General features: G+C 56.3%; 1 protein-coding gene across 7 annotated transcripts in view; it reads right to left on the bottom strand.

The window, feature by feature from the left end:
* The window catches only part of KDM2B (lysine demethylase 2B), a 95,366-nt gene that overhangs the window by 26,792 nt on the left and 44,991 nt on the right, over nucleotides 1-23,583 (bottom strand). For all 7 annotated transcript variants that reach the window (XM_056107159.1, XM_056107160.1, XM_056107162.1 and 4 more), the window contains one exon: nucleotides 19,299-19,385. In XM_056107159.1, coding sequence (XP_055963134.1) covers nucleotides 19,299-19,385 — 87 coding nt within the window. The remainder of the gene's footprint in view (nucleotides 1-19,298; nucleotides 19,386-23,583) is intronic.

Below are 23,583 nucleotides of genomic sequence, written 5' to 3'. Positions count from 1 at the left end.
AAACGCCCTATCCGCTGTGCTATTGCTCCAGCCCCCTTAATTATAGTCTTTATTGAAAGTGCCAATCATAATGTTTATAAATGGTATACAGAGTATGTGTCTATATGTATTATATGTAATATATATAAACTTTTTGTTTGGGGGCCATACCCTGCTGTGGTATGGCCCCACAGGGCTTACTACTGGATCTGCTTTCAGGGATCACTCCTGGACAGACTTGGGTGACCCTATGAAGTGCTGGACATCAAACCCAGCTGCCCTCATGCAAGACCAGAATCCTAACCACTGTACTATCCAGTCTCTGTACTTTAAAAAAAGAAAACCAAAAAAAGCTACTTAGAGTGAAAAAAACACCTTAATTTTTAAAGAAATTGTAAAGGTAAACACAATCGCTGTAGTCACATAAACTGAAAGACTTTCTCCTAACTTCTTAATTATAATTTTTTTTTCTTTCTGGGTCACACCTGGCAATGCACAGGGTTATTCCTAGCTCATGTGCTCAGAAATTATTCCTGGCAGTGCTTTAAGGGTTAAAAAAGACCCAAGTACAAGAATTCTGTTCCAGAGCTGCCCACCATCAAGGTGTAGCCCCTCAAGCTGAAAACCAGGCTAAGGAGTTTCATAACACCAAACGCAGTCCACGGGGGAAGGTCAGTCGGAGGTGCTCAATGGCAAAGCACAAAAAAGGGGTTCCTGGTGTCAACGTCTCGTCCACCCCGTCCCCCATTCCACAGACTAAGGAAGTTGTGGGATACCAGCCCAGCAGATCAGGTCCAAGGAAGCTTGCTGACCCCAGAAAGGGGGTGGGGTGGGGGTCGTAAGAGCAGGCTAGAGAGATTCTACCAAATCCAAGTGCAGCTGCAAAAACAGGGGAACGCATCTGTGTGCATACACTCCAGGACCCCCACTCCTTGCAGGAGACTCACCAAAGAGTGGGGTCTGGAACCTGCCGGCAGGTGAGCCTGACACGCAGGAGGTCCTTAGAGACAGTATCAATCAGCTGAGGTCCAAGAATCCCAAAGCCGCCACAGGGTGGTGGAGGCAAGAGCTGAGAGTGCGGAGTGACGGAGATGCAGGGCCCGTAGCTGATAAGCATCTTCCCTGCTGGACTATGGGGAAACCTGCTGTCCACAGCCCTGACCCTGAAGGCCGCACCCTCGGTGGAGAAAAGAAGTCTGAAAACGAACATGGCAAGCAGAACATGTGTTCTACCGTGAGCCTGCCACAGGACCTATCGTGGGTAGCCCAGAGAGCGTATGAAGTCTTTTTATTACTCAGGGTCAGAGACTTGATCTCCCATGGCCACTCAGTATGGAAAAAATAGAAAAAAATAAAAAATAAAAAAATAAATAAAAAACACCGCAAGAGGTAGAAGGAACCTTAACCCTGAAACACCAAAACACAGCCAACAACAAACGCGAGCGCCTCGTGAATAAACATATCCCAAAGGGCTCACACGGGCAGGTGGACCCAAATGAACTGAAAACTTTCCAGCCAAGAGCTGGGGTGGGAACCAGGGGGCAAGAATGCCAGGACCCGGGGCTGGAGCGATAGCACAGCGGGTAGGACGTTCGCCTTGCATGCAGGCGGGCGCGGGTTCGATCCCCAGCATCCCATATGGTCCCCTGAGCACCGCCAGGAGTGACTCCTGAGTGCAGAGCCAGGAGGAACCCCTGTGCAACCGCTGGGCGTGACCCAAAGAGAAAAAAACAAGAGAAAAGGATGCCAGGCCCCTCCAGCTGCAAAGTTTCTGACTTGACCCAAGTTCCCAGCCCCTCTGGGCAAACCCAACCCACCAGGCCCGGGAAGACTTGGAACGCGTGCCTGGGGGTGGGGGAAAAGAATCATCAAAACGGAGAAAGCAGGAAAATTTCATTTTCCTCTTCACTTAGAAGCAAGCGCGGGATGTAGCGCCGGCATGTCCAGCACTTCCTCCACGCGCCGCTCGGGAGAGAGAAAGAAACGAGCGAACCACCGCGAGCGTGCGGGCGGCGCAGACTCTCCCCGATCCACGACCCGAGGCAGCCGGGGCCGAGGCGGAGCGCGCGAGGGGCGAGGGGCGAGGGGCGAGGGGCGGCCGCGTCGCCGGCGTCGCCGTCACCTGGCCCCGCGCTGACTGACAGGCGCCGCCGCCGCCGGCTCCCGGAGCCCCGCGCGACACAACTTTTCCCGCGGCTTCCCGAGGGCCCCCGCCCCCCGAAGCGAGCCGCGCGCCCCGCACGCACGCCCGGGCTTTTGTTGCACGGCCGCGCTCGCCCCGTCGCGGGCCCGGGAGCCGCGTCCCCGCCGGCGGCCGGGCCGGCGCTGCCATCTGGGGTCACGGCTTCCTCCCGCCGCCGCCGGGCGCGCGGGTTCCGGCTCCCCCGCGCCGCGCACCCCTTCCTGTCCCGGCTGCCCACGGCGGCGGCGGGCGGCGCCCAGACAAAAGCTCGGGCCGTCGGGCCACGCGCGGGCCGCCCCCGCCTGCCCCGCCGCCCGCCCGGCCGCGGGCGCCCCCGGCCCCGGCGCCGCGGGGTCCCGGCAACTTCGCCGAGAGGCGCGGGCGGCGGCGGCGGCGGTCCCCGGGCCGCCGGGCCGCGCGTGGGCCGCGAGCGCGGGCGCCGAGGAGGGCAGCGGCGCCCCCCCGCCGCCGCCCGCGCCCGCAACTGGCCCGCGGGGCCGGCCCGGCCCGCCCGACGGCGAGGCCCACATTGTCCCCGCGGCGCCCGCACACGCCCCCCGGCCCGGCCCGGCCCGGCCCGGCCGCCCGCGGGCCCCGCGCGCCTCCACGCCCCGCTCGGGCCCGGCCCGGCCCGCCCCGCCGGCGGCCGCCGCGAAACTTTCTCCTCCGCGCCGCGCCGGCGTCGCGGCCGCCCCGGGGCGCGTCGGGCGGGCGGGCCGGTCCCTCCCGGCCCCACCCGGCCGCCGACCTGGTCCGGCTCCGATTCATAGTCGTCGTCCTCGGCGCTCACGGACATGGCCATGGCTCATGGTGGGCCCCGGCTCGCGCGCGCTGACATGGCCGGAGCCGCCGCGCCGCCGCCGCCGCCGCCCGGAGCAGGCTCGGCTCGCCCCGGCTCGGGCTCGGGCTCGGGCTCGGGCTCGGCTCGGCTCCGCGGCGGCCGCGAGGAGGGAGCCGCGCCGCGCGCCTCGCACGCCCGCGCGGGAGGGGGCGGGAGGGGCCGCGGGGGGCGGGCCGGGGCGCTCATGCATATGCATGAGGCGAGCCAGGAAGGGGCTGGCCCCCGGCCGGCGGGCCAATGGCGCGGCCGCGGCGCTCGGGCCGCACACAAAGGGAGCCGGGCCTGCGGTGACACAGGGGCGGGCCCGCCCGCGGCGGCCCCTCGCGGCCGGCGCGCGGGGCCCGGGGCTGCGTGGGGGCGTGCCCCGCGCCCGCCGGCCCGCCGCGCCGCGGGTGCGCACGGGGGACCGCACGCCGCCTCTGCGGCGATCGGAAACGCCCGCCCGGCCGGGCCTGGGGTGGGGTCTTTTGTGCGGTCGGGAGGGGCGGCCGGGGCAGCCTCGGGGGCTGCACGCGACGCCGGGCGCGGGTCCCGCGTGGCTCCGGAGACCGCACACGTTCTGAGCTCGGGATCGTGCCCGCGAGCCCGGGGGCTCGTTCGCGACGCCCGCAGGCCCGCCGGTCTCAGTCCCCCCCCCGCCCCCCAAGACAGGCTGCTGCCTGCCTAGGGCTGTCAGGTCTGGGGGCCTCGCTGGGAGTAAAGGAGGGGCTCCAAAGAAAACGTTCGAGGCGCTCTAACCCGGGTGGAGTCCTCTTCTGGGGTGCCCGGGTCTTTCGGCCCAGGGATGTTTTCCCGGGGAAATTAGCAATCTCCTCCAGTGACACAGAACATCTACCTTCTGCACGATACAAGTTCCCAGTGCTTACCCTGAAAGCAGCCAGCTCCTGCAGAAAACGAATGCTGGAAATCCACATGGAAATCCATTAAAAGGGGCAGGGGTGGTTTCTGGGGCACTGTAGCTCTGGAGGAACTCAGTGACCATTAGCTAGTGATCAATGACGTGGTGAGCACCCAAACCACAGTTTTACTTAGCTAACTGTGCGGCTGGCATCCAGATTACCCAAGGTGACAGGAAAACATGCACACCTGTACCCGTTCACTACCTTCACCTGTGAATCAGCAAGATCTGCCCATGGAGGTGCGGTAACCTGCTTGAAAGAGATCCGAGTTTTCGCTCAAGAATAAGCCCAGAAGCAGTGAAACTTGGCGACCCACTTTGCATAGGCACCTTATTGCTACTGGTGCCCAGCACTCTGACCCTGAGAAATCACCCTGAGAATAGACCCACAGGCAGAGCGTGGTGGAGACCTTGGAAAGGAAACTCAGGAAGCTCTCAGCAGCCAGCCGGCAGGAGGGAACACACAGGGATGTCAGTTTGCGGACAAGACACACCCACTGACGCTGCGGGAGAAAGCGCAGCAAACTCGCTCTTCACTCACACAGATCTGCTCCAAGTTTCCTTCCTCCCTTGGTTTTCACCACCTACATTTTAACTTGTAAACACAAGCCAGAGAATACTCCCCAACCCCGCTGCACAGCAGCCCTCTGTGCTTTTGGGAAAGCTTCGTTATCTGGACTGAAGTCTGTGTCTAGTGACCTCAGGGGTCACAGTACCCCGCAGGAAGCCCCTTGAAGAAAGGGCAGGGCTGATAAAATGCAAACGGACTTGCACTTTACTCTCATTGGTCAGAACTACAAGGGGGTGTGGGGGTTGGAGCAATGCAGGGAGGGCATTTCCCTTAGATGCAGTCAACCCTGGATTCAATCCCTGGCACCCCAGAGGGCTCTAACCCACCGGAGTGATCTCTGAGAGCAGAGCCAGGACTAAGCCATAAACCTTACCATGAAATAAAACAAGAACTGCAGGGTAGAGTTACACAAACGATGGACAGACAGTCCCAGCAGGACCTTCCCTGGAGGTCCTTCCATGTATATATATGGACTTGACTTTGGGCTCATTTCTTCTGGGGGACTCTCAGGCACTGGTTTTTTTTTTGTTGTTGTTGTTTGTTATTTTGGGTTTTGAGATACACCTGACAGCGCAAAGGACTTAACTCCAGGCTCGGTGCCCCGGGGACCATATGTGAGATACCAGGGATTAAACCAGAGCCAGCTGCATACAAGGCAAAAATCCCTTAACCCCTGTACAGTCTCTCCCACCTGAACAAGGACTTTTTTCCTCAAGGGAAAAAAAAAAAAGGCAGGGGCTGGCAGGGGAGATAACACAGGAGAATGGGCACTTGTCTTGAGAGCAGCTGACCCAGGTTTGATCCCGGGCACTCGATATGAGCCCTTGTGTCCACCAGGAATGGTCCCTGAGCACAGAGCAAGGAGTAAGCCCTGAGCATCGTTGGGTACGGCCCAAGAACAGAAAGAGAGGGAGAGATAAAAAGAGAAGGAAGGAAGGGAGGGAGGGAGGGAGACAGACAGACAGACAGACAGACAAGACAGGCTATTGTTGGTTCTGAGCTCACTGTCATACAGAGAAGGGGAGAAGGGGCCTCACGGGCACCCCCACTGGCCCCACCTCAGAAAAGAGGAAGTGGAGGCCCAGAGAAAACAAGAAAGGCACTTCGGCCTGGGTCTGGGACTACCACCACCAGAGAGCCTCCAGAGGGGAAGGGCGGCTCCCCACAGGGTTCGGGGGTACAGGGATGTGGCTCAGCGCAGGCCTTTCACGTGACGGCCCTGGTTCCACCCAGCACAGCCAAACAAAGTCAACACCACGCCTCCGTGACTGAGGGTGCAGCCAGATGTGGAGTGTGCTACAGACATCCCCTCACTCACACCATGCGCACCCATTTTACAGATGAGGAAAGGGAGGCACACTGCTGCGAGGAAGCGACAGAACCTGGCTAAAGCCACAGGAGCCTGGGCTGAGCATCTCAGAGGCCTGTGCCAGAGACACGAGGTGGAGACACCATAGAAGTTGGTGTCACTGTTCAAGCGAGACACGCTGAGGCACACTTAAAACAGTGAACAGTCCCGCAGCGAATTCTGCAAAGTCCGTACTTTGAGCTCAATTCTTTTTTCAGGGCAGTTAAGTGTGACTGTTGACAGTTTGCTGGGGTGGTCTTTTTTGGGGGGAGGGAGGGTAGGTAGAATTCCCCCAAGTGCACTGGGACCATGCCCAGCAATACTCAGCTGAGCCAGTTTGTGCCCAGGTCTGAGGATGCAACACCATTTGGCACTGCAGAGCTCATCAGGGACTGGCCACCGAGCGCCTGCCCCAAACCCCTGGGGGGGTCTCCTGGCCTCAGAACAGGTCAGTGTGGTTTTGATAACCAAGCTGTTCTCAGGTTTGTCAGGGCTAAATTCCGGGAGCTAGAAAATGCAGCTCGAAACATGGTAATTTGGTCTGATCGCCCCAAAACCCTCAGAAGGTTCCTGCCAGTCACTGTCCCAGCGCCTCGTAAAAATCGTCCCTCAGGCACAGTTAACAGGTTACACCTGCAGTTAACCAGTATACGGAATTATCCAACTTTTGTTTTATATTAGTAGCATACTAGATTGTGCACAAAATACATCCAAGCTATAGCCCATGCCCAGTAGGATGACTGCCTTAAAATGTGCAAGCAAAGCCAGAACGGTAGGATAGCGGGTGGGATGACCTCGCACACAGCAGACCCAGGTTCAATCTCTAGCACCCGTATGCACCCCATATGATACCCACCGCCAGGAGTAATCCCTGAGTGCAGAGCCAGGAGTAAGCCCTGAGCACCGCCGGTTATGGCCCAAAAAAAAAATAAATAAAAATAAAACAAGATGTGCATCCAGGGGGCTGAAGTAGGTAGTACAGCAGGGAGGGCACTTGCCTTGCATGCAGCTGACCCAGGTTCAATCCCCAGCCCCCGACATGGTTCCGAGTTCACCAGGAGTGATCCCTGAGCACAGAACCAGGAGTGAGCCCTGACCACTGCCAGGTGTGGCCCCAAATTAAATAAAAATGAACATTCAGGAGCAGAGAGCTCCACAGGCTGGAGGGCATGCTTTGCACACAGGAGCCCTGAGTTTGATCCCTAGTGGGGTCCCCTGAGCAGCATCGGGAATAAGCCTGGAGCACTGTACAGGGAGAATCCCTGCAAACTGCAGAGACCCGAGAACCAGGAGAATCCCTGCAAACTGCAGGACCCTCTCCCCTCTTCTCTTCTTTGACCTTTGACCCTCCCCTCTTCTCTTCTTTGATCTTTGACCCTCTCCCCTCTTCTCTTCTTTGACTTTTGACCCTCCCCCTTCTTCCCTGACCCGCTCCCCTCTTCTTCCTCTCCTCTCCCTCTCTCTCTCTCTCTCTCTCACACACACACACACACACACACACACACACACACACTCTCTTGCCTCCCATATCATCCGAGTAACTCTTAGCACTTGCACCATGCCAAGGCCCACCTTCTTAGAAAGTGCCACCCCCCAGAGCGACCCTACCAGGGCAGTCCGTGCTTGCCCAGCGCCACAGATGGAAGCCAAGTCCCCCTCAGCCACAGCATCCACCCGCCTTCCCTGCTTTCTGAGTGTCACTTCCCTGGCTGTTGTGCCATTCGGAGCGAGGGACTCCAGCCACCTCTGGACAGCAGACTGTCCTAGGACAGGCAGGCAGGAAGATGTCAAAGACACAGGCACACATACATACAGACGCTTTCTACTGGTTTGTGTATGTGTGTGTGTGGGGGGGGGGTCACACCCAGCAGTGCAGAGGGGCTCTCTCTGGTTCTGTGCTCAGGGTTGCTCCCATTGGCACACCGAGGACCATGCAATGTGGGAATGGAGCCCAGGTCTCCACAGTACAGTGCTCCAGGGCCGAGCCGTCCCTCCCGCCCAGTCTGCCCACTGTCCTGTCCCCTGCACTGCCCACCTCAGGGAACTGGAAAGGAAGAGGGCAGAGGGGGACAAGGCCACTGGACTCCGGGTTCCCTAGACAGCAGGCGGCCCCCACCTCGCCCCACGTCACAAAAGGTGCAGCCAACCTGGGCAACACTCTGCCAGGAGACCAGATCCCCTGTGGAGGAGACAGGGACGGGGACGGGGCACCACTTGCACCTGTGGCCTCACGAGGGAGAGAAGCGACAGCGCAGGCCCTCCGGCGCTTGCCGAGTCTCACGCAGCTTCTGCACCCCACGAGCAGGAAGGCGTGCTCCAGGGATGAGACTGGGACTTCCCATTTGTCTCCGCTCTGCACTAGATTTGCCCTCCAAGGCAGCACAAGTCTTTGAGAATGCAATTTCTCTCGTAAAATGTAAACGGAGAGATTTCCACTCCCCTTTTCTCTCTCTCTTTTTTTTTTTGCATCATATCACAGCAACTTAGAGCCAACTCGAAGACTGCACGAATTAAACTCCAGTTCAAAGATCAAAAGAGAGGACGGTTGCAGTGACTTCAATTTAGGAATTTACTAATGTTATTTAATGGTTTTTTTATTGTCCTCTGGAATATTATTCTACATGCATGCAAAAACCACCAATAGGGGGTGGAGAGATAGTATAGCAAGTAGGGTGCCTGCCTTGCACGTGGCTGACCCAGGTTCAATCCCCAGCATCCCATATGGTCCCCTCAAGCACCACCAGATACCTGAGTGTAGAGCCAGGAGTAACCCCTGAACATCACCAGGTGTGGCCCAAAAATAAAAGCAAAGTAAAATAAATAAAAACCACCAATGAGGTTGAAGGATGGATGATGGATCGTTGTATGACTAAAACCAAAGCATGAATAACTTTCTAATGGTCTATCTCATGGATATTCAATAAAATTTTTAAAAATATTAAAATTATAAATTAAATTAAAAAAAAAATACCACCACCCATAGGGTGGTGATGTGTGGCTCTATGGTGAAGCGCATGCTTTGCATGTCTGAGGTCCTGGGTCTGATCTCCAGTACTTCCACACACACACTAAAATAAACACCAGCAACAGTGCCAGAGAGAGCGTGCAGAAATTAAGGCACTTGCCTCGTATGTCTGACCCCAGGTTAATCCCCAGCACCACATCCTTTAAACGGACAAACTTTTCTGGGCCAGAGAGAGAGTACAGCAGGTAAGGAACTGGCTTCACACACGGCCGACTCAGGTTCAAATCCCCAACAGCCCAGATGGTCCCCTGACCCATACAGGAGTAATCCATGAGCACAGAGGCAGGAGTAAGCCCTGAGCACTGTTAGGCGTGGCCTAAAAACAAAAGTGAAGAATTTTTATTTTCCGCTTTCTATTCGATGGGGTCCCTTCTCCTAGTACTATCTCGTACAGCACCCAAATCAATCAGTAAGTATTTACTCTCGCCGGAAGACTGTGTGTGCGCTCGGCAGGTTCCTAATGAACTCACTCAGCGAGCGCGCAGCCTGATCCGAGAAACGGCCTTCCTTCATCCACCTCATTTTCAACTCACTCGCTGACCTCAAGAAGTTTTTTTCCAGCGCAAGTCTAGACTAAGACTGAGTCCTCAAACAGTTCAAAAGGCACTCAGTCTTAGTCTGGATTTGCGCTGGAAAATAACTTACTTACTTTATGATTGCCCGCCAGTCCCCCGAAAACAGGCAAGGCTCAAAACACGCAGAATGCTAGCAAAACCCAGGCCCATAACAAGGAGTTTGTAATTCCTTCTTTCTTCCTTCCCTCTTTTTTTTTTGGGGGGTCACACCCGGCAATGCACAGGGGTTCCTCCTGGCTCTGCACTCAGGAATTACTCCTGGCGGCGCTCAGGGGACCATGTGGGATGCTGGGAATCAAACTCAAGTCGGCCGTGTGCAAGGCAAACGCCCTCCCCGCTGTGCTATTGCTCCAGCCCACCTCTTTATTTTTTTGAGGGGGGAAGGGAGAATCACATCCAGCCAATGCTTAGGGGTTACTCCTGGCAATACTCTGAGACCCAGTGCTGGGCGTTCGCTTTGCATGAAGACTGAGGCTTGCTCCCAAGCACCCCATGCCAGAAATGATCCCTGAGCAGAGAGCCATGAGAAAGTCCTGAGAACTGCCAGGTGTGGCCTGCAATTTTTTTAATATAAAAAAAAGTTTCTCAGTGGGAGTGTTATCTCTGGAGTCCAAGGATTTCTTAGAGACCAGAGCAAACCATACTATGGTCTGTCCCACTATCCTCCAAAGAAACAGCAACCTTGTTAGCAACTTCATCAATAAGTAATCCAAGTCCTGTCTATTACTGAACAAGGAGGGAAATGTAGTCTGTCCCTGAGGTGGAATATTACTCGGTCACAAAAAGGAAGAAATACCAATGTTGCCATCTTGATGCAGATGGCATCAAGACACAAAAAGTCAACAATGATATGATTCCAGATATAAAAATGTGCAGAAGAGGTGAATCCACAGAGACAGACGTAAATCAGTGATTTTCAGGACTGAGGGCCATTGAGGGTGGTGAGCAGAATTTCCTCCTGGAATGATAGAAATATCTTGAGATTCAGACAAAAGTAGTATCACCCCGCACTGCGGATGTGCTAAAATGCCACTGATTTGCTCACTTTCAAATGATTAACTCTGGTCACACATGTGACTCAGAGATACAGCCCACCAAGAGGGCCTGGGTGTGATCTAGGGTGTCCCTAAATTCCCACAAAAAAATTGAAACTGGGGACTGGAGCAATAGCACAGCGGTTAGGACGTTTGCCTTGCACACAGCCAACCCGGGTTCGATTCCCAGCATTCCATATGGTCTCCTGAGCACCACCAGGTGTAATTCCTGAGTTCAGAGCCGGGAGTAACCCCTGTGCATAGTCGGGTGTGACCCAAAAAGAAAAAAAAAATTGAAACTGGGTGAATTTTACACACACACACACACGTGTATATATATATATATATATATATATATATATATATATATATTTTCCCATGGGCCATTACTGAGTACTCAGACTTCCTGTTCCTAGAAGGTTCCGTGAGGAAATGCAGGTCCTCGGCTGGGCAGGTTAACCCACCTCTGCAGGGAGCGGCAAGCGTGACAGAGGGGCGCCGGCTCCAGTTTGCAGGGCAGACAGATGCAGAAAGGCACAGGGATGGTGGGGCAGGGAAGGGGACAAGCACCCCAGCCCCCAAACACTCAGGGAGCTGTGGGGAACAGGCCCCACGCCCAGGCTGCTTTTCTCTAAAATGTCTCCAGCAGGGCCAGAGCGACACTACAGCAGGAAGGGCACTTTTGCCTTGCATGGGGACAACCCAGGTTGATCCCCAGCAGCCCATATGGTCTCCTGAGCACCGCCAGGAAAAATTCCTGAGTGCAAAGACAGGAGTAGCCCCTGAGCATCTCCAGGTGTGACCCAAAAGGCTAAATAAATAAATAAATAAATAAATAAAATGTCTCCAGCAAGTCTCCCAGGATCCAATGGAAATTGAGAGTGGAACAATGGGGGGATTTGGGGGGGTTGCTGGAAGGTTGGGGGCTAGCTAGGGCTGGCCTTGCCCTGACTTCCACAATCAAGGTCCCATTGCCAAGAAATTGAAGACAATCAATCTGTACGTGTATCATGACACTCAGAACAGAAACAGCCTGACTACTGTCAGTACTGGAAGCTGCCGGGACACCCACCCTGCCTGGGAACGCTGGCGTGAGGGGGAGCGGCCTGTCCTGAGGTCTTTAAGGGGGGGTTCCCAGGGGGAGCCAGCGCCAGGAGGGATGTGAATCTTCCCCGCTCCACGTTCACAGCCTAACACAAACATGGCAAACGGGAGGTGGAAGCATCAGTAATGGTGGGGGGAAGCCTGGGGCCAACACGGTCCCTTCTAGACCATTCTCTGGAGGAAAGAGGATCAAACCTTAGAGAATAAATCACACCGCCATCACCTTGATCCACCACTGAGAATATTTAACTTTCATCTAACCAAGCCTTTAGATCTGACCTCCAAATTGCGGAAATTGGAAAGAGGCCAAGACGTGCCTCGGTGCACGCCACGCATAAGGCCCTGGGTCCCAGCCCCAGCTCACGGAGACATAGAGACAGACAGACAGACAGACAGACACACACACGAATTGACCCATAAGGACACACCTGGACGAAGGCCTGAGCAGGAGCTGCTCCAAGCCTCGAGGCCCATCTTCTCGCCCGGGATCCAATGTCCCAAGAAGGGGTTCAATCCCGAGAGGATGAGCAGCAGAGTCGCGGGGCCTGAGACTGCACCGCCCTGCTTTGAGGCTGAGCCTGGCCCAAAGCGCCCTGAGCACCACCAGGGGTCGCTCATGAGCACAGAGCCAGCAACAGTCCCTGGGCAGCACCTGGAGTGGCCCCTACATCCCCAGCCCCCCCATTAAGTAAAACTTAAAAATAAATAAATAAATAATAATAATAATAATAATACAGCCTGTGGATCTGGAGGCACATCGGGAAATTCGGATGGTGCCGGAGCGTCAGGGGCATTATTGCACAGAGAGTGAAGTAATACTATTTTGGCTACACAGAAGTAAGTAAGTAAAGGCCCTCCCGTTGATCATCGATTTGCTCGAGCGGGCCAGTAACGTCTCCATTGGAGACTTTGTTGTTACTGTGTCTGGCATATTGAATACGTCACGGGGAGCTTGCCAGGTTGCCGTGCGGGTGAGATACTCTTGGTAGCTGGCCTAGCTCTCCGAGAGGGGCGGAGGAATCGAACTCGGGTCGGCCATGCTGGCTGCGTGCAAGGCAAACGCCCTACCGCTGTGCTATCGCTCCGGCCGGCTACACAGAAAAAAACTTTTTTTCCAGAGTGCCAACAACGGAATGCAAATTCAGACACAGACCCAGGGATAAAATGTCACAACGTCTCTCATTCTCTACAGAATCTTCCGACATAGCGCACCTGAACACTGGTGGAGGGAGCCGAAGACGGGAGGGGGACGGAGAGGAGGCCTGCAACGGCACCGCCAAGCAGGGAGCCGACATGAACACGGAGACAAACCAAGTCTGGGAGCTAAGAAAGTTAAAGCACCAGCCCAACATGGGACCCAGAGCACTGCCAGGAGCAAATCGCAAGACACCTCTGGGTAGGACCCAAAGCCCAAAATTGATAAGATAGAGTGAGTTAAAAAAAAAAAAAAAGAATACTGGGGGCTGCAGCAGCAATAGAACAGCGGGTAGGGAGCTTGCCCTGAACACGGCCCAGACCGCGAATGGATTCCCCACATCCCACATGGTCGCTCCAGCCCTAACAGGAGTGACCCTCAGAGCAGAGCCAGGAGCGCGCCGAGTCTCAACAGGCGTGGCCCAAAAACCGAAGAATAGAAAGTAAAAGTGGTGGAGAAAGAAGAGGGAAGGAGGGAGGGAAGGAGGGAGGGAGGGAGGGAATTCCGGAAGGAAGGAAGGAAGGAAGGAAGGAAGGAAGGAAGGAAGGAAGGACGGACACGAGAGGAGGGAGAGAGGGAGGGAGGGAGGAAGAAGGGAGAAAGAACTCACAGGACCAGAGGACCAGAGGTCCTGGGCTCAATTCCCAGAAACATATGGTCCCAGAGCACCACTGGGGGACCCCGGGAACCCCAGCACTGCGGGACCCAAGCACCACCCAACACCCGGAGCACTGCTTGGAAGAGTAAGGGATACTCTTACTCTTCCAGGGAGCCCCACTCACCCCCCCCACCCCACCCCCCAAAAAAAGAAGAAAGGGGCTGGAGCGATAGCACAGCGGGGAGGGCATTTGCCTTGCATGCGGCGGACCTGGGTTCGATCCCCAGCATCCCATATGGTCCCCCGAGCACCACAGGAGTAATTCCTGAGTGCAGAGCCAGGAGTAACCCCTGTGCATCGCCGGGTGTGACCCAAAAAAAACAAAAAAAAAAAAAAAGAAGAAAGAAAGAAAAAAACTACGGGCAAGAATGTGAAGGAATGGGAGCTGGAGTGACAGTACAGTGGGTCAGGCATTTGCCTCACATGCGGCCGACACGGGTTCGATCCCCAGCATCCCACAAGGTCCAAGTCTGCGGGGAGTCAGTCCTGAGCGTATCAGGAGTAAACCCCCGAGCACCACCAGATGTGGCCAAAACAAAACAAAACGAGGCTGTGACACAGTGTCACCGCAGACAAGGGGCTGGGGCAGGGAGGGGACACGGAGCTCAGGGCCACGTGCTGTGCGTGCAAGGGACTCCGCTTTGATTTGGCACAGCAGAGCCCAGCTAACCGTGGACCATCTGGCCTAGGTGAGCACTGGGAGCGGCCTCTGGGCCCCACGAGCACTGCCTGGGAGGCTCCCCTCAAAAATAGGAAAGAAGGCCAAAGGCAGTCCAGCAGTTCCCGGAACACTGGACAGTTACCAGATCACCCACTATTCACCTGCGGGCACAGAACAGCCGAGAGGAGGAAGGACTCGAGATGTCCGCACACCCAGCGCACGGCAGTGCTGGCGTTCATCAGAACCAGAGCACCAGGCAACCAGCGCTGCAAGACACACAACCTCGGACCGTCCACATGGATGTGTGTGGAGACTGCCCCAACGACAGACAAGGAGGACACTTAGGACCCCACCCCTGGGTGGGAATCGGAGAGGGGGCGGTGGGCTGAGGGGCTGGGGGCCCGAGACGGTCCAGGGGAAGGATGAAGAAAGAACTCAGAGGTGGAAGGTGGTAATGGTGGTACTGGGCGTGGCTGGGCCCCACGGCAAAAAGTGGTTAGAACGTCTTGGATGGTTCCCAGTTCCAACACGACAGAGAAGCAGCAGCCTCTCCCCAGTTAGGGCAGCCAGAGGTGGGGGTCGACTCTGACCCGCAAACCTTCCCACGGGCCCCCTACCGAGCCTCCCCGCCACCCACCACATCGCCAATAACCCAGGAGGTGAGTGCTGGGCGCTCGGTCTCCAGCCTAAGCAGGTGGAGCAGGACAAGTCGGCCGAGACGAGTCCCACCTTCCCCGGCTCCCCACAACCCCCTTCTTGCCCTCACTGTGCAGCAGAGAGCAAAACCGAACGCCGGATGCCTCCCCAGACCCCGCGCTGCTTTCCTCTGCGTCATCTGCACCTGGACAGAGTCTCTGATGTCCACGCTCCCCACATCGCCGATGACAGCTGACCAGGAGAGTCGTGCGACACAGAAGCCTCTGTTCAGAAGAGAAACCGCGAGTGTGGCGAGCCGCCTGCCCACCCAGAGCGGGCTCACAGTCTTCGCCTCTGTCCAAGAGCTCATGGTCGTTACCATAGGCTGAGCCAGGGCCGAGATACGGCGACCCCGGGCGTCAGGCCGTAACAACGGGCTCCATGACACCTGAAAGGTTCAGCTACCAGGCGGTTCCCAAAGGAGACAGATGGCAGCGGGGTAATCTCAGGGAGGGGTGAGCGGTCCCTGCACCTGGGGCGTTCAAGGGGAGGACGACACCGGACGGTCACACTTGGGTCTCTGCTGCAGGACCTCCAGTCAGCTGTAGCGGACACACACCATCCATCCCCGGAGCAGCCCCAGCACGCGGTGCGGATGGCACGGAGCACTTGCACTTGCCTGTCGATTTCTTGTGGTTGGGGCTACACCCACTGGTACTCAGGGCTTACACATGGCCGCTCTCCGGGATCACTCCTAGCAGTGCTTGGGGGAAGCCCGTGCTGGGGAATCAAACCTCGTGCAAGGCAAGTGAAGTACCTTGACCCCACTATTATTTCTCCCCCAGGAAGGGTCTGTTTGGGGGCCCCTCTAACCAGGGTCCAGGCCAAACCCAGGAGCCCGCACGTAGAGTGCAGCTCCAGCCCGGAGTCTCCTCCGCTTATCGGACAGCGTTTCCAATCCTCATCCCCCCTGAGCCAAACGACATTCTTCAAAGCCCCTCGCGGTGGAAGATCCATTTCTGGCTCCGTCAGCAGCCAGGAGAGGAGCAGGAGCTTCAGAGGCATGGCTGAGTCCAGCAGGGCGGGACAGGACTGTGGAGACGGACCGTGTCTACCCAGCCATCCAGCCCCGCTCCGCAGAAAGTGGTGACCGAGTCACGGGCCTCGGGCCTCTGTGACGCGGGTCCAGAGGCAGAAAACTGGGTCACAGTTGCAGAGGGAGGGTACTGGGAAGCCACAGGGCGAAGGTGCCGGAACTCCGCCTGTCCAGCCACTGCTGTCCCCTGCCTGGCCCTCGCGGGTGGTGATGTTAGAAGTCTCCACCTTCTGGACGCAAGGCTCTGGGTGGAGGTGCGGTGGGGACAGTACTGAGGTCAAGGCACTTGCTGGCTGTGCACGTGGCCAGCTGACTCAATCCCTGGCACCGTACGTGGTCCTCGGAGATGCCCCCACTGCCCTGGATGAAGTCTGTGTCCCCTCCCCCCCACCCAGGACTCCATCCTGCTGGCTCCCAGGAGCAGGCAAAGTCCCCTAAGAAAGTCCCCCAAGGAAATGTGTGAGACCGGAGGGGAAACCAGCCGGTCTGGAGGCTCACCTGGAATCCCCCCGCTAGAAGGAAGCCAGGGCTAAGCCTCTCAGCCTGAGTCCAGCAAAGACCTGGCAACGATCTGTAGCAGAGGAACGAAGGCCGTCGGCTGACACCCCAAAGCGCCGATCTCATCGGCTCCTTGAAGAGCGGGAAGAAACCCCCAGGGAGCTGAAGGGACCAGAGCGCCCGCATCTGTCGGCTTTCTGGGCTGAGTCCAGCTCCGCCGACAGTCCTGGATTTGGCAGCCACAGCCAGCCAGAGTTCACCCCCACACCCCTTCTGTTTTCAGGGGGTCTTTTGGTCTTTAGGGGGTACTGACATGGCCAGCAGTGCTCAGGGCTGACTCTTTGCTGTGCTCAGGGATCACTTCTGGCAGTGGGTGGGTGTGTGGGTGGAGAGACAAACTGTCAAACAGAGGGTGGGGAGCTGGATATTTTTGAGGCCACGCTCAGATCACACTTTGGGGCGCTCTCCAGTCCTTTGAACATCTCCCAGTCCACAGCTGGGTTGGAAGGTGGTTTGAGGTTACACCTGGCAGTGCTCAGGGATCACTCTGGTGATGCCCAGTGACCATATGCAGTGCCAGGGACTAAACAAGAGTTGGCTGAATGCAAGGCAAGTGCCTCGACCCCTACACTATCGCAGGCTAGATAGATATATATATATATATATATGAAAATATATATATATACTTTTTTTTGCACCACAGTTGTTGGGGTGGGGATTGGCCAGCCCCAGACGTACTCAGGTCTTGCTCCTGACTGGTGCTCAGGGGACTGACTTTATGAGGTGCCGCTGTGAGGACAGAACATGTGCAAGACAAGTGTTTTACACACTGGATTCTCTCACGCCCCAGACCAGACGTTTTGTTTCCGTGCCCAGCCATCCCAAGAGCAGGTGGGGACTTGGTAACATCTGCATCCGGAAGCCCCCATCCCCGCACCTAATCAGTTCCGGAAAGGAACTGTGTCCACACCTGGATAAGCTCAGGGGACCACATGTGCCAGGGATCAAACTGGTCAGTCGATGTCCCCGCCGTACTATTGTTCTGGCCCTTGAATTTTTATTTATTTGAACTGCATCACCGTGAGAGACAGTTTCAAAGCTGTTCAAAGCTGTTTGTGATCGGGCTTCAGTCACACAATATTTTATTTTTCTTTAAGTTGCCCGGGTAGGTTGATGCCAGGGGCCCAAGGACATAAGCTATCACCTTGCAGGAACTCCCCAGGCCCTGACTGGGCCACAGCACAGGGTGACGTCACACCCTCCCCTCCCACCAACACCTGGGACTGGGGAGGCACGGACAGGAACAGGAAGTCCCAGGGGGGCTGCTGCCACCTCACTCCCCAGCACGTGTCCCAACACACAGGAAGAGAGAAGCACAACAGAAGCGGGGCTGGGCGGACCCCAGGGTGTGCGTCCCTTCCGCTGGGCACCCTTGGGCCACGCCTGACCCTGTGGCCTTAGGGACTCTCCCAGGCTGGTTCCTCCCCACTCTGGCCTCCAGGAATAAATCACGGAATCCACGAGGCGGAGGGTGTCGAGAATGCCAGGGGGAACAGTTCACAAACACTGGGGGTCCCCGCTGCCCCGCACCCCACGCGTAAATGAGGCCACCAAGAGCTGGGCAGAAGAAACTGCCCCCTGGCTGGGTTCTGAGGTGACAAATGGTGTCCCCCTCCCCCCCCTCTGCCACCTGGTCATGGAAGGAAGTAGCTAGAGCGTGGAGGATCAGTACCCAGCCATCGCAGGAGCAGGTGGGGACTTGGTAGCATCTGCATCCGGAAGCCCCCATCCCAGCACCTAATCAGTTCCGGAAAGGAACTTGCCCTTCTCTGAAGGGCAAGGAGGGGGCTCAAGTGCGCCCAGCTCACCTTCCCGGCATGGGCACACGGAGAGGTAACCTGACCCTCACCCTGCAGCGCTCCCGGCCGAGGCCGACAGCCTCCGCACCCTTGATCTGTCAAGCCAGCCTGCACGGAGAGGAGGGACGCAGCCTGGGAACCCTGAGACCCCGGCGGCCCGGGCAGTCGGCCGCCACAGCGCCTCCCCTTCCTGTTCACTGTTTAACCCGGCAGCCAGGAAACGCATCGCGGGGCCCCTGCCCCGGCCCCAACACCCATCAGACACACTTCACGGAGCTTCTGGGGACACGCCACTCGCTGAGGCCCCCGCCTCGCGGGCCACAGACTTCTAAGTCTGTGCTCCCAGGAGGGAGAACTCAAGATTTGAAAGCCGGCGTCCTCTGAGCAGAGAAGGGGGGCGGGGGGCGGGGGGCGGGGGCAGTGCAATGAGACAGTGATTCTTCTCGAGCCCCCTTTGGGCCCCTGCATCTCCCAATCAACATCTTCAGTGAGAGCCGAAGTGGGTAAGGCATTTTGCCTAGCACGCGGCCAACCAAGGTTCAATCCCCAGCATCCCATATGGTCTCCCAAGCGCTGCCAGGAGTTATCCCTAGCGCAAAGGCAGGAGGAACCCTGAGCATCGCTGGGTGAGACCCAAAAAGCACAACTAAAACAAGAAGGAAAAAAAAGGCTCATTGTTACTTACACCTCCATGTGGCTCAGAAATGGTTTCGAAGAAGTTGATCTTACAAAGTGAGCTGCACCCACCCAAATTCCTTCAGTGAGGGCAGGAGAGTGAGAAGGGCTCTTGCCTAGCAAGTGGCTGACCCAAATTCCATCCCCGGCACCCCAGATGATCTCCAGAATCCCCCAGAATCCCGCCAGGAGTAAGCCCTGAGCACTGCTGGGGGTGGCCCCCCAAAAACAAAACAAAAACAAAAAAAAAAAAAATCCCCAGGGGATTTGATGGGTTGGGCAGGGCCTCGGCGTACAGCACTCGCCTGGGAGGGCCTGGGTTCCAGCCCCAGCACCACACTGTAACTCACCAAAGCCAATCACCCAACCTGGGTCCCTCTCCCAGGGCCCCGCTCGCTGGACAGTCCTCTCAGAAGAGCCCTGAGGGGCATGGACAGCCTCTGCTGCCAGCCACTGAACTTACCTTTGGAGTCTTCTTTGGCCAAGAGACTACAGGGACCCCAGTGATGGCCAGACTGGGGTCATCATCCGCGTGTTCCTTCAGGACATTCTGCGGCCAAACAAAGAAGCACATTAGCCCAGGGCAGAGGGGACATCGCGGGTGGGGCAGGAGACACGCCCAGCAGAAGCAAGAGCTCCCCATCCTCACCTCCACAGAGAGACCATCCATCCCCTGGGGTCTAGCACCCGCCTGAGTCTCTCAGGCGCACCCCGATACCAGCGAAGCACGCCTGCTCATACACCAAGGACACACGGCCAAGGCCCATGGGCTCTCTGGGGTGTGAGCCAAAAACCGGAAAACAAAAATAAAAATAATAGAATTGGCCGGGGTTGGAGCAATAGCACAGCGGGTAGGGCGCTTGCCTAGCACACGGCAGACCCGGGTTCAATCCCCAGCATCCCATGTGGTCCCCGAGCACCACCAGAAGTGATTCCTGACTGCAGAGCCAGGAGTAACGTAACTCCTGTGCATCGCCAAGTGTGACCCAAAAAGAAAAAAAGAAAAAAGAAAAGAAAAAGAAAAGTTGGCAAATGGACACAACAAAAGAAAATGATAAACCACAGATCACTGACGACAGACGACTCAGGTTACCTGAGAAAGAGGTGGCAGAGGGAACATAGGGTTAGTTAAAAAATAATTAAAAGTGGGGCTGGAATGACAGCACAGTGGGGAGGGAGTTTGCGTTTCACGCGGCCAATCTGGGTTCGATCCCCAGCACCCCATATCGTCCCCAGGAGTGATCCCTGAACACAGAGCCAGGTATTACTCCACCCACAAAAAAAAAGTTAAAAAGTAGGCAGAGGAGATGGTTCAAAGGGTTAGAGAACATGCCAGATTCTGGGGGCCCTTGAGTTCAATTCCTGGTGCTACATGATACCCCAAGCACTGCCCAGGGAAACCCCTCAGTAATAACCTCTAGGGTTTGCCCTAAAACAACCCCCCCTCCAAACACCGGGGGGAAATTTAAACTGCAGACAGAGACTGCGGAGGAATAAGGCGTTTGCCTCACATACGGTTGACTGAGACCCTAGTGAGAGTCCTCGGAAGCCCAAAAATGTTCCCCTGCCCCTGCCAGGAGGGATCCCTGAGCACCTGGGTAAAGGCGTCCAAAAAAAAAAAAAAAAAAGAAAGGAATTGGAACAATTAATACATGAGTAACAATAAGTGAAAACCAGCGACTCCTCTGACAATGGTAGTTGGAAATGATCAAGAACGAGTGATGAAAGGAGGTAAAGGGATATACCTCTATGATAACCTCTATACTGCAAACCTTAATGACCATGATGCCCAAAGGGGGTGGGGGAGGGAAGGGGGGAAGGAAGGGAGAGAGGGAGGAAGAGAGGGAATAGAGGAGAGGAGAGAGGGAGAGATGAGAAGAGGGGAGAGGAGAAGGGGGGGAGATGGGGAGAGAGAGAGAGAGCGAGAGAGAGAGGAGAAAAGTGCCCGTCACAGAGGCAGGCGGGTGGGGTGGGGAACAGAGGCAGGGGGAAAACACTGGTGAAGACGCGTTGGGACACTATGATTGAAATCCATTCATGAACAAGTTTGTGACTGTGCATCCCACCGAGATTCGATTTTTTGTGAAAATTTAAATTAAATCGTTCCCCAGCATCTCCACCAAAAAAAAAAAATTAAGTAAAAAAAAAACAAAAAGCAGTGACCCTCCAAATGCCCCAGAGACAAGCGTCTCATCCACAGCACCCCCGGCGGTGACTCTGGCGGCCACCAGAGGGCGCCCTGCTGCCGTCCTCAGGGCTTGCGTCTGTGAGTCAGACTGCAGAGCCAGGAAACAACTTCAACTGCAGATTTTCTCTGGGAGAAAAAAGATGGAGCTGAAGGGAATCATGACCCAGAGGCTCTTGGAGGCCTGTAGTCAGCCACACCCCAGGCCCGCGGGGACCGGCTTTGCAGGAGCATCACCCGGGGCCAGGTTTGCAGGGTGAAAGCTAAGGCGCTTTCAGTCCAGATGGTGGCTGTACAGTGGCCTCCCCTCCACCAACTTCTCGCAAAGAATTTAGTGATTTAGTTCACCAGGGTCCGCTGGCCATCCCCGAGGCAGGTGTTAGGAACGAAAATCTCCCCTTTCCTTTAACTGCTTTTTTGGGTCACACCCAGCGATGCACAGGAGTTACTCAGAAATCACTCAGAAATCTCTCCTGGCAGTACCCGGGGGACCATATGGGATGCTGGGAATCGAACCCGGGTCTACCGCATGCAAGGCAAACACCCTACCCGCTGTGCCATTACAGCCCCCACTTTCCTGTAACTGAACACAGGCCTGCAACATAGGCAGAGCACAGCTCTGGGCGCCCAGAGGTCTCAGGGGCTGCTGAAACCAGGGTCTCCCAAGACCCCCCCTTCCCTTGGCCCACATGTATGCGGCTGACCCAGGTTCCATCCCTAGCACCCCACATAGTCTCCCCAAGCCCCCCCGAAGTGACCCCCGAGCACTGAGCACCTCCGGGTGTGGTCCAAATACAATCAACAAAAACATGCCAGTGCCTCAATTTCTCCTTCTCCCATGAACAAGACCCCCAAGAGAGGCCGGCAGAAAGGCAGTGAGGAGCCTCACTGCCAAATCCCAAAAGGTGCAGGCTGACCAGGCCGACCCCCACCCCACGCTGGACTCTCCCAGGACACGGCCAAGTAACCGGAGGGACACAGACCCCTCCCTCCCCTCAGACTCACGCTGGACGGGCAGAAACCTCAGGGCCACGGCGGCAGCCTGGTGGGCGCCGCGTTCGGTATGGCTGCCAGGGCAATTCAACCGTCCAGAGTCCCACCCACAAAGGTCACCCAGCCTTCCAGGCGCCAACACCCAGGGACGCTGCACGGGACAAAAGCGAGTTGCGGAATCGCATGATCTAACTTTGAAAAAATGAGGCCTAGACGTGGGTGTCCTGGGGGCGAGAAGGCACGCGGGACAGGAGCTTCCCAGCGATGATTAACCCAGCCAGGAAGGCCTCCTGCATGGGAGTCTGGACGGGAGAGGGGAGCGTCATCTGCCAGGAGAGTCCCGTCCTGTCCCGCAGAGGAGAGCTACGGGGCTGCGCGGGGGGGAAAGGGCCTCTCTGTGAGCTTTACCAGGTAACGGCCAGCGGGGCGGGACAGCAGAGAAGCCGTTTGCCTTGCACACAGTTGAGGAGCAGGTTCGATCCCCGGCAATCCCTGGCATCCCACATGGCCCCCAGGCACCACCAGGAGTAATTCCTGAGCGTAGAGCCAGGAGGAACCCGAGCACCACAAGGTGCGGACCAAAAAACGACAAAAAAACCTTCACCAGCTAACACTGTCCCACTTCACGCTTTCCTGGAGATGAAATATAGGAACAAGGAGATCCAAGGAGACAAGCAAGAGGAGGGGAAGAGATTGCCCAGGGGGGCTGAGGAGGGGAGCGGGCGGTGCCCAGGGTCAGTTCCACATTTTTACCTGAGGCCCCTAAACTGGCCAGTAAGTAAAACAAGCGCAAATAGGGGCTGAAGCGACAGCACAGCGGGCGGGCATTTGCCTTGCATGCGGACGACCCGGGTTCGATCCCCGGCATCCCATATGGTCCCCCGAGCACCCCCAGGGGTGATTCCTGAGTGCAATCCAGGTAACCCCTTTGCATCGCCGGGTGTGACCCAAAAAGAAGGAAAAAAAAACAAGCACAAATAAAATTATCAGTGATATTTTTGGTATGTTTTACCACAGTTAAAAAACAGAGTACGCCTCATGGTGTTTCACTAATAAAAATTAAAGAAAAAAAAAAACAGCACAAGTGTGTGTGTGTGTGTGTGTGTGTGTGTGTGTGCGCGCGCAGGCACACACCAGCTGACCTTGGTCTAATGCCCTGAAACAGTAGTGTGAAACCAAGGGACGCACACCTGGGAGTGGAGGGCCAGGAGGGCACAGCAGGCACTGAGTCTGTGGCCAGCTGCTCCTCACTCCCATTGCTTGTAGCTGGTCACCAACAAAAGTCGAGGTGGCCAGCAGACTTTTGATTACTTGTTTGTTTGTTTTTTGCTTTTTGGGTCACACCCAGCAATGCTCAGGGGTTCCTCCTGGCTCTGCACTCGGGATCACTCCTGGTGATGCTTGGGGGACCATCTGGGATGATGGGAACCGAACCCGGGTCGGCTGTGTGCAAGGCAAACGCCCTACCCGCTGTGCTATCCGCTCCAGCCACCTCCCTCTTTTCTTTTTTTTAAGCAGGCAAGTAATTACAAACATGTTTCATTTCACGCACTGCCAAAAAAATTAAAAT

Source organism: Sorex fumeus, unplaced genomic scaffold (genome assembly GCF_029834395.1).
Source record: "Sorex fumeus unplaced genomic scaffold, SorFum_2.1 ptg000155l, whole genome shotgun sequence".
Taxonomy (NCBI): domain Eukaryota; kingdom Metazoa; phylum Chordata; class Mammalia; order Eulipotyphla; family Soricidae; genus Sorex; species Sorex fumeus.
The sequence above is the reverse complement of the archived record's forward strand: the minus strand, read 5'-3'. Positions and strand labels throughout refer to the sequence as shown.